This window comes from Euleptes europaea, chromosome 6 (assembly GCF_029931775.1).
Source record: "Euleptes europaea isolate rEulEur1 chromosome 6, rEulEur1.hap1, whole genome shotgun sequence".
In the NCBI taxonomy this organism is placed as follows: domain Eukaryota; kingdom Metazoa; phylum Chordata; class Lepidosauria; order Squamata; family Sphaerodactylidae; genus Euleptes; species Euleptes europaea.
The window spans coordinates 45,418,694-45,430,356 of NC_079317.1; the positions used below are offsets into that span (position 1 = coordinate 45,418,694).

Sequence of the window (11,663 nt, forward strand, 5' to 3'; positions counted from 1 at the left end):
TCACGTGTCCGCTGAACGTGTGGACAGGGAAAGCGAGCACACCCGAAAGGCCCGCGAGGAGAGGAAACTCGCCTGCGTCACGAACTCCGCGTTGATCTGAGACACGGTGGGAGCCACGATCTTCTTGGGCGGCAGCAGCGACGGTTGCTGCTGCTGCTGCTGCTGGGACCCCACTGCCGACCCCCCCGGCGCCGCCATGTTGGGTCCCGCGCAGGCGCCCTCGGCCGGCTCCGAGACGTCCTCCTTCGCCAGGGCTCCGCCTACGGCTCCCCCCCCTCGAAGACGCACTTGGTCTCGCCCGCACTCCCCCTCCCCGCCTTCGAATGGTTTCGCCTCTACGTTACACGTACGTTCCAAACAACAGCCGCGCTTTCGCATCAGGCTCGAAAGCTCTTGGTCCGCAGAGCCTCCAAAGGGTGGCGGTCTGGAGAGCTCGCGAGCACGAGCACCGGATCCCGACTGCAGCTGCGGGGCGTGCCAATACGCATGCACAGCAGAGGGAACCTGGGTAGAAGGTTGGCTGGTGGGAAGCAGATTCCTTTGAAAGGCGGTGTTGGAGGAGAGTGTTGCGGATCCCGTGGACTGCCGGCAAAACCAATCAGCGGCTTATAGAGCAAATCAAGCCTGGAGCTCAAATGACTAAACTGAGGCTGTCGTGCTTTGGTCGCGTTATGAGAAGGCAAGAGTCACTGGGAAAGACAGTCGTGCTAGGAAACGTTGAGGGCAGCAGGAAAAGAGGAAGACCCAACAAGAGGTGGATGGACTCAATAAAGGAAGCCACGGCCCTCAATTTGCAAGGCCTGAGCAAGGCTGTTAAAGATAGGATGTTTTGGAGGACACTGATTCAGAGGGTCTCCATGAGTCGGAAGCTACTTGGCGGCATTTAACACACACACACACACAACGTTTCTAGGCTAACTGGCAAGCAAGCTGCATTATGTAGAAATTAATTAGCCGAACTCCGCACAGAGTATCAATTTTAAGCCATTGCTGTTGCAGCGGACATCGTTTGGGCATGCCGTGAAAGACCATCTGGCTTCTTTCCGAATCTGAACGTGTTGTGCCTGCTGTCCTGGTTACTCCGTTGGCTCAGTTCTGCTCCTCAGTTCTGCGAGAGTGGAAATTCCAAGAAGTTCCTTGTTTTACTCCTAAATCTTGGCTAGTCCAGTTGAGTACTAAAGCAAAGCACTCTCCTTTGGATTGTAAAGTTTGGCCTTGGTGAGAAAGAATGGGATGGCCTCGGTATGGAAAGACAACACTGATAGGCTGCCATCCTTCCAAATATCTGGCTATTTCCCTGGGGAAAATAAACGTGCAATTCTAACACTACTTTCCTGGGAGTCAGCCCCATTGAGTAGAGCTGTTTAGAATGGCTTTGTTTGTCTGTGCCTGCTATTTTCTAGCAGTAGGGCAGTTAACTTCTTGCGATTACGTAACTGCCCAGTTACAGTCTCTGTTGTTTGTTTCTCTAGTCATTTTAAGAATGAAACACTGGCCAAATCGGAAGCGATATCAATCCGATCACTGAATGCCAGTGTTTTGCTTTGCAGCTGTCTTTTTTCCATATTCGCCAAGTCCCAATTTTTTACAACCCTCTCCAGTACCCAAAGGATACTTTAAAGACTGCAGTGAAAAGGATCCTCTAACCTTGCCTGATTTATTTGCATTTTATAATATAATAATTTTTAAAAAATTATATTAGTTTCCAGAGAGTTGTGCCATTCTTCCACCCACCCACCCCGCCCCCTTAATATGAAGGCTTCTAATTAGAACTACAGGTGATGAGAGATGTGTTTGAGACATCTAGATAGCTCATGGCATCTTTCAAGTTAGTACCGGTGCTGAAGCACGGTCACAGTATTCTGTTTCTTTCCTCTCTGTGTCTGGCAGGTCAAAGATCTTTTCCAGCCTTGGAGTGCAAGGCTGCTGTTCAAGAACAGCAAACAGGCAGTCTGATTGCTGCTCCCATCTGCTGGCCATCTGGTGTAACTGCACGTGTTGAGTGATTTTTACTTTATTTTTTTACTGAGGCATCCGTGCTTGCTGAGAGTAATGTGGAAATTCCCTCACTTGCAAAACAAAAATACTGCAAAAGTCCTTCTGCGATATGGCCAGATAGTCTGGGTCAAAAAATCTTTATCCAGTACTAGACCAAACAGGAGTCCTATAGAGGAGGGTGCCGAGTGGTTTTCTGTTGCTCAAGAAGGTTGGACCAGAACCAACAGGTTGAAATTAAATCAAAAGAGTTTCCGTCTAGACATTAGGAAGAATTTTCTAACAGAGCAGTTCCTCAGAGGAACAGGCTTCCTCGGGAGATGGTAAGCTCTCCTTCCCTGGAGGTTTTTAAAAAGAGGTTAGATGGCCATCTGGCAGCAGTGCTGTGACCTTAGGCAGATGATGAGAGGGAGGGCATCTTGGCCATCTTCTGGTCACTAGGGGTGTGGGGGGGGGAGGTAGTTGTGAATTTCCTGCATTGTGCAGGGGGTTGGACTTGATAGCCCTGGTGGTCCCTTCCAACTATGATTCTAGGAGTATGGAGTGTAGGAGAAAGCACCTCTTCTTCTGATAATTAAGCTCTCTAGTCCAAAAGGGGCGTTCCTTGCCCACAATAACATTTTAAGGTAGGGAAATGATGTTCAGGGTTGCCTAAAATGCCGTGCAATATAAGTCCAACCAAACAAGACCTCCCATAATGATCCACAGGGATTTAAAGGTGCCCTCGACTAAGAGCTTTCCAAACCATTCATTCCTTTGTTGATATTCCCCCCTTCAGTAATGAGCTGTCCAAAGGAACTAAACAAAGAAAACTGGCAGAATTAGAAACTTTGATTACTAAAACTCATGATCATCTTTTGTCTAAAATTTATAAAATACTGTTGGCTATAGATACCACATCCAAACAAGTAAAGACTTGTATGGTGAAGTGGATGCAAAACTTTGGGGAGATGATTCCAATGCAAACTTGGGAAAAATTGTGGAAAATACATATTAAATTTTCCAGATCACAAGCAGTAAGAGAGAATTAGTATAAAATGTTCTACAGAAGGCATTATGCTCTGAAAGATCTGCAGAAGATGTATAAAGTAAATCAGGCAAACTGTTGGAAATGTTCAGACACAGAAGGAACATACTTTCATCAATGGTGGACATGTTTGTTTGTTTGTTTGTTACCGCCAATGGCCAGCATAGGTGGACATGTAAAAAAGTACAAACTTTTTGGAAAATTATACACAAAGAGATACAATAACTGATGAAAACGAGCTTCTAATTAGAAGCCAAACACTTTCTATTGGGAATAATTCCAACTCAAATTCCATCAAAGTTTAAAGAATTGTACCAATATGCAATAACAGCAGCGAGAATGGTGCTGGCACAAAAATGGAAAAGCCAAGGAGATGCTGGATTTAAAGATGTGGATTACAAAAATGCATAATTATGCATTGATGTCAAAACTTTTAGCTATGCTACACAATGAGTTGATTGAAGAACACAAGCAGAGATGGCAACCTTTTATGATAAATATTGATGTTTGTGAACATGATTATTAGTTAGAGCTCTTAGGAATTGTATTATTTGGTTAGGTAATAAAGTGGGATGACTTGTAAAAAGGGAAATAAGCAAATTTAGACAAAAGAAGTGGTTTTTGAACAGAATTAATAAAAATAATATTAGAGAATTGATGCAGGAAATAACGATAGCAATAGAAAAGAGAAATAATAAATATATGATGATGATGAAAGTCCATGTGCTCATGAAAAGAAATGAATGTAGTCTGATCTACCTTTTCCCCTCTCCCTATTTTTCTTTACCCTGAATAAATAAATAAATAATTTTTTTAAAAGGAATGAGCTGTCCAACTGTGTGTTGAGACACCTGGGTGGCGGGTAAAGCACAGAGACGGCACTTAGCACTATTGCATGAGCACTTCGCACAAACACCCAACAGGGAGAGAAAGGTCCACACCCTGTGGCTGACCTCTCTCAGTTCTGAACCCATCTCTTCAGCCAGGACCCACAGGGATGGCTGTGCGCTGACAGGTAAGCAGGGGACTGTTCCCCCAAACTCCTTCCTCCTTTTCCATGGCCAGGAGTCACTCCAGCAACACTGCCTCCTGCACCCGGCAGCCAGTAGGTGTCACATACCCCCTACATCACCCCCCACATCACCCCTGTACACGGGTTGGTGCAGGGGTGGTGTGGGGTGGCCTTGGCAGCATGGGCATCCTGGAAGGTGTGGTCACCAGTGCATGGAGGGCACCTTTGACTGCACAGACTGTCTACAAAATCTCTCCCTTCCCCTTCCGAGGTTTGGGTACCTCTTGCTCCATGTGGGCAGGTGGCCAGCTTCGGGTGTTCATGGGGGAAATGCTGAAGCCCATGGCAACACTGGCACGGGGCTAGGGACTTCAGGTGTGACTGGTATTAGGGGGGGGTGTCGCTTACAGTGAGCCACCATCCCCCAGAAATGCCCTTTTCCACCCCTAGGTTCTGATGGGCACTTGGCTCAGCCCCCATGCTAGGCGGCCGCTGACTGGTTCCGGCTGCCCTGTCCACCACAACACCTCTAAAGAACCCTGTAGTGCAGTTGCTGGAGATGCCGACAAGGTTGTGGCCACTTAAAGCCAGCTTATTTCCTGCCAGCCGCCACCTGTACAAACCCTACAGGGAGCAGATTAGCAGCGCCACAGTTACGCTGCGGCCAGCCACCGCCGCGCAGGCGCCCCTCAGGATTGCTCGGCCCAAATTAATTAAAAACTGACAGGGTTGGATCCAGCCAGTTTTTTCACTCCATTTTGCCCAGTTTCCCTCCTTACTGCTGACTCCATTCCTCATGGATTTAATCCATGTAGGTCCCATGATTCCTACCATAGCCCCTTTGGATCATTAAAGGGGAATCCACCTCCCCTTTTCTCCAGAAGAAGAGCTGGCTGAATCGAAGCCATAGGTAATAGTAAAATCCTAACAACTAGGCTATAAAACAGAAATAACAGCTGCTTAAAATTTTAAAAGTGAAAAAACAAACACAACAGAATTATTTATAAGCAAAGGTGGCAATGGGAAAAGAAGCCTTCTGAAAACAGATTTTTGCTAGGAACAGATACATTACAAATAGATAAATTAGCAGTTTGATGCATTTTTCTATGGATAGCCAGGTGAGAGCAAGGTCTGTAACTAAATATAAAGCTCTCTGACTCTCTGAATTTCATACAAAAGGTACAAAGTTCAAATGTGATTGGTTGGAAAAGGTATTCAAGTTCCATTTTTATTTTGGGAATGGTTGTGCCCAACGTGATTACAAATGAACGTACCTTTTAAGGGACAATAATGATGAGACAGTGAGAGTGCACTTGCTGCGATAGCAAACTAACATATTCTGACATGTAAAGTTCTCAAGGAAATGTGCAATATTTTAGGGGAAACAAATGGGGCGGACACAAGATTTCTATGGATTTGCAATAATCAAAAGATATCTCAGTAATGGAAACAGCAAAGATATGAAAGTGAAGAGCAACAGTTCCATACGTAATGTCAAGCAAGTCTGCGTCTAGGCTGTACCTGAGTAGGAGACATCTGAGGAGGACACTAGAAGAGGGGCATAGATACAACTGTAACAAATATTTTTCATTAAAAAGTGGCTTTGGCAACGGTGAATTGGAAATACTCATTGGGCTACACTGAAAGAGAGTCAGTGGCCAACTCAGTGAGTTTGATGGCTGAGTGGGGATACGAAGCCAGATCGCTTCAGTCCCAGTTGAATGCTAGCTACTTTGGCTCTCAGAACCCATGCTGGACAGGCAGAGACTGTCACGTGACCCTGAGTCTAGTGTAGTGTGGTTTAATGTGTCTGGTGTAGTGGAGTTTAATGTGTCCCTAACACTCATGCCACGTAACTACTTCCTTAAGTTTTGTATCGCTGATGTCCTGTTTATATCCCATCTCTCCTAATTAAAAGGCACGCAGAAGGCTTGCAAAAAGAATATCAAATAAAATTTTTAACTCTAGTAAAAATAGAACAAAACAAACCAAACAAAAATAAAATAGCAGCAGTTAAAAACCTCACCGTTCATCAAAACATGGCTTTAAAACCATTAAAAGCAGCCATCAAAATGATTTCAAGCAGGCATTTCAATCCAAAGTGTCTCTGTCTGTCTGTCTGTCCATCTCTTGTATGTTCCCCTTTTCTCCCCAGTGGGGACCCAAAGTGGCTTAGAACATTCTCCTCCATTTTATCCTTACAACAACCCTGTGAGGTAGGATTAGACAATGACTGGCCCAAGATCACCCAGTGAGCTTTCATAGCAGATTTGAACCTGGGTGTTGCAGATCCTAATCTGACCCTCGAACCACTACATGCTGGGTGTCTCGAAGTCTAATGTTTTTCACTGTATTGATAGTGCTCAAGTGGAAAGTTCTCTTTTAACTATAAGCCACCAGCTCCAATAAATCAGACCGGTTCTGTGGAGGTTGTATGGTAACAAGAACATCAAAATAACTTTATGAATTATAATGACTATGTTTAATGTTTAAATTTTAATCTAGTTGGCTCAGTTTCTTGAATTCAGCTTTCTCAAATGAATGGGATTTGTCAAATTATTGGTTTGTATTTTTTTAAAATAGCAGAAGTTCCTGTCTTTGTTTATCTCATTAAACGGTGATGGCTGGCTGTGCATGATGCCTCAGTGTAGTAACAGATGCTTTCTGAAATATTCAGGACTTTAAAAGGAGCCTTCTGTGCTGTTCCGGTTTGTGTATAAATATTTATTCAGGACAACTTCTGAAAAAATGTTCTACCCTTGATGTCGGTATGTACAATGCACGCTGAATTTCATGGGAAATATATGTAGTACTAGACAGAACTCCACAGGACATACACTCAGGTGAACTGGAGGCAGATTCAAGCCATAAGTTACGGATGTAAAACATTAAACATGTCAATGATTATTATATATTGCTGTAAACACTTTACAAAGCTTGGAACACAGGTAAAGGGTTACCTGTGCCTTCCAGGATTGGCTGTTTCTGCACAACCACGTGTTGTTCAGTGCTGGCCCTACTGTTAAATGTCTGACTGACACTGGCGCACACATGAACACATGAAGCTGCCTTATACTGAATCAGAGCCTCGGTCCATCAAAGTCAGTATTGTCTACTCAGACCGGCAGCGGCTCTCCAGGGTCTCAGGCAGAGGTTTTTCACATCACCTACCTGCCTAGTCCCTTTAACTGGAGATGCCAAGGATTGAACCTGGGATCTTCTGCATGCCGAGCAGATGCTCTGCCACTGAGCCACGGGCCCTCCCCACACTAGCATGTTAATTTTTCTTAACAAAAATCAGTACCTGATCAGTTTTCTTAACAAAAATCAGCACCTGATAATATATATCATATACAAATATGTGAGCTTGTTAATATTTAAATAGTATGAAGAAACCTGTCCAATACTTTTAAATAATAGGTGTGAGAATTTAAAACCTGAAGTCAAATATACAAAGACTAAGGGGAACCGTAGGTGCTTATGTCAGATGGGGGATACGGCACGGGTGGCTTTTCTGAAGGTATGTGACATTTTTACATACCTTAGAGAAAATTAATCAAATTAGTAATTGTATCTTCCGTTTCTATTTCTTCTCTGGGTCAAACATTGCAACTGCTAATTATACATGTTCTAAACCGTCCTGAATTCCACACGGTAAAACCCCACGAGATTTAGAAGGAAACTTTTTATTTGTTTCATTAAAAAATCCATTTAATTCTGGCAAACACTAAAAAGAAAGTTTGGCTCAAAGTACAAGCCATTTTACTTGCTAAAACAGTCAAAGCTCTTCTTTTTAAGATCTCTGTTTAAAGTAGGTAAGGTGAATCCTTCTTATGGGGGGTGGGGGAGCTCACTCTAGATGTTTTGCCACAAACCAAGTGTTCAGATTACTTCTGTCCCACATGTATTACATAGAGTATGTCAACTTTAGAGGATGCTACACTGATAAAGCCTCCTAATTATTTTGTATCACTGCCTTCCTGAAGATCAAGTCCTAGGAGGATAGGCTGAGGGACTTAGGAATGTCTGGAGAAGAGGAGATTAAGGGGAGATATGATTGCGCTCTTTAAGTATTTGAAGGGCTGTCACTTAGAGGAGGGCAGAGAGCTGTTCCTGTTGGCATCAAAGGTTAGGATTCGCAATAATGGTTTTAAATTATGGGTAGAAAGGTACCATCTGAATATTTGGAAAAAAACATTTTACAGTGAGAGTAGCTCAACAGTGGAATCAGCTGTCTAGGGAGGTGGTGAGCTCCCCCTCACAGTCTTCAAGCAGTGGTTGGACAAACACTTGTCAGGGATGCTCTGGGCTGATCCTGCATTGTGCAGGGGGTTGGACTAGAGGGCCTCGATGGCCCCTTCCAGCTCTATGATTCTATGGGGAAATCATGACATGATTTTTGGGCTTTGGTCAATTTACAGCCTTTTATTAATACCTTCTCTATACATGCTCAAAACAGAGTCATTGGACTCTGTCTTCACCTTAATTTCAGTTACTTGGTTTGACTGTGATCCCTGAAAGTTAGATGACTGAAAAAGTGCCTATGCTTAAACCAAAGGCTGAAATGAGATTTAAATTCAAAGCCGTATCCAAGAAAACTGACAAGCATGTTTAGATTTTCAGATCCCACCTGGCACGCAGTCTCTTTTCAGTATGGGTGAGCTGAAGACTTTTTAAGCGGGCTGACTGTCTAAACATCTTCACATAAAGAGTACAGCCAAAGGGCTTCTGTCCTGTGTGAGTAAAATAAAGCCTTTGAAGGTTGGGAGAAGAAGGGAAGTTTTTCCCACATCTGTCACATTTGCACACTTTGTGTCTATTATGTATATTTCTACTGCAAGCTGAAAAAAGTGCATTGAAGTATTTCTGGATTATCAAAGAAGTCATCATCTGATGAGCCATAAAGCAAATCATCTTTATTATGCACTGAGTCATCCCTTCTGAACGCACTTTCGCAGGTAACCATACCTTTCAGGTTAATTTCAGAATCCTGAGTTTTTTAACACTTTTGCTGGGATAATGTCATAGCAGGTGACCTTTCCTTTGTATTCCTATCTCCTTGCATACAACAAGGATGCCCTCATCTAAATTTCCTCAAGAGTTTTGTTTTGATGCTGGCTTTAGAAGGGTAGGCCCTTTTTTGGTGGTGTAAAATCACAGCTGACTTAGGGGACCACAAAGGGGTTTCAAGGCAAGAGACGTTTGGAAGTGGTTTGCCATTGCCTGCCTCAGCTTCACAACCCTGGTGCTCCTTGGAGGTTGCCCACCCAAGTACTGACCAGGGCTGACCCTGAACACATGAAGCTGTCTTATACTGAATCAGGTCTTTGGTGCATCAAAGTCAGTATTGTCTACTCAGACCAGCAGCGGCTCTCCAGGGTCTCAGGCAGAGGTCTTTCACATCACTTACTTGCCTAGTCCCTTTAACTGGAGATGCCGGGGATTGAACCTGGACTTTCTGTATGCCAAGTAGGGCTGTTGATTCAATTTGGTCCGAACAGAAAAACAGCCGAATTTCCCGCAATTCGGAGGTTTTTTGGTTCGGACGAACCGAACTCAAAAAGGGGGGGGGAACCGGGGAGCCAAATTCGCTGAGTTCGGGGTGTTCCCAAATAAATTCAGCGAATTCGGCCCCTTTAAACAGATCTGCGCCTTCCAGCTGGAAGGTGCAGATCTGTCCCCGCGCCCCCCCCCCGCGCGCCTCCAGGGAGCTTCCCTGGAAGCGCGCGGTGGGCCCTTTAAATAGATCTGTGCCTCCCGACTGGGAGGCACAAATCTATTTAAAGCCCCCCCCCAGCCCTGCCTGGAGTCCCGGCAGGGCTGGCGGGGGGCTGGCAAGACCCTCTGCGCTGCCTGCGCAGATCTGCGCTTCCCTGGAGGCGCTCTGGCAGACAGCGCAGAGGGTCTTTCCAGCCCCCCGCCAGCCCTGCCGGGAGTCCCTGCGCAGATCTGTTTGAAGTCCCCCTGCGCGCCTCCAGGGAGCTTCCCTGGAGGCGCGCGGCGGGCCCTTTAAATAGATCTGTGCCTCCCGACTGGGAGGCACAAATCTATTTAAAGCCCCCCTCCCCAGCCCTGCCGGGAGTCCCAGCAGGGCTGGCGGGGGGCTGGCAAGACCCTCTGCGCTGCCTGCGCAGACAGTGGTCTGCGGGGGGGGGTGGTCTGGAAACCCTCTGCGCTGCCTGCGCAGACAGCGCAGAGGGTCTTGCCAGCCTCCCTCCTGAGACTCATACGGAGTAACGGTCTCAACATCTTTTGGTGTTCCTTCCAGTGGTGTCTGTGGCGCAGGGTACACAGGGCTCTTTGATTTGCACATCACTCTAGAGGGAGCCTGGTTTAGGGCATGGGAGAGTCTGTGCTTCAGGAGTTTGCTCTGGGCTTTAAATCCCATGTGGCAAAGAGTACACTGGAAAGGCTTCTTGTCCATGTGTGTGAGCCGATAGATTTTTGAGTGTGTTGTCTGCCTAAAAGATTTACCACATATGTAGCGCTTCAAATGGCTTCTGGCCAGTGTGGATGAGCCACTGCCGATTCAACTTTAGATTGTGAAGGAAAGATCTTGCCACATGTCTGGCATATATTTATGTCCTTCCTTCTGGCGCTGTGCAGATGATCAGTCCTCATGCACTGATGCTGCACTTTTGCTGAAAAGTGTTTTTGGCAAATGGGACAACAAAACATCCTATGTTCAAGCCTCTCTCGCCTGGCACATCTCAGTCTTTCATCTTGCTCAGCATCACCCTGATAGTTCTCATCATGAAGCTGTTGAAGCCTTTGGAATATGATTACGTTTTTTTTTTAGTTCCTGTGACAAATGTTACACTTAAAAGGCAGCTGATGGGTGAGCTGATGTCTTTCCAGATGGATCAACTGCTTAAAAGTTTTGCAACATGCACAACACTCACATGGCTTTTGGCCAGTGTGTATAAGATAATGCCTGGATAGTGTGGATGGAGATTCAAACTGTTTGTAGCAGATGTCACATATATATGGCCTTTTCCTGGGTATTTGGCTAGCTACTACATCTTGCTGAAATCTTCGCATTTTGTACAGCAAAATGTATCATATATATTTTGTCAGGTTCTTTAGCAAAACACTTTCTGCTGGAACCACCAGCAGTACACTGTGAAAAACAGATAGGGCAGCAGGATTATTACAACAGGAGGTTCCTGAAAGTCCAGGTATCCCTGCAGTAGTACAAAGAAAAACACATATTTTTAAATGTACTTGATTTTATTTAATGTAACACATTACATTACCTGCTCCTAAGTTGATTTACCCAGAAACAAGTCCCATAGTGTTTAATGGTACTTATTTCTAAACACATGTGTTCATAACCAGACAAGCAAGACAAAACCAAAATGGATGAAGAGTGAGTTCTCACACTCCAGGGTAGCACTACCACCAGGCCATTTCCTACCCAGTCAGGGGACAAGTCTCTAGCCCTCCTGGGACTAAGATCAAGAAAGTCACCCTTGCAAAGTAGGATGCTTACAAGGCGAGTTTCTGAAAACAATCTGGTAGCTGTAGCCAATGAGAGCTAAAGTACTGGATTCAGACTGAAGCCTCCTGAATTCAAGAACATCACAAAATGTAAATAAAATGTTTTATATAAAATTGTACAGGAATAAT

At 44.9% G+C, this 11,663-nt stretch overlaps 1 protein-coding gene across 1 annotated transcript; it reads right to left on the reverse strand.

Annotated features, from left to right (window-relative positions):
- ZNF770 (zinc finger protein 770) lies at positions 1-11,075 on the reverse strand. Its single transcript, XM_056851864.1, is given in 4 exon segments — positions 1-520; positions 10,265-10,524; positions 10,526-10,561; positions 10,563-11,075. Coding segments are annotated over 4 exon segments (1,329 nt in total).
- Between the last annotated feature and the right edge of the window lie 588 nt (positions 11,076-11,663).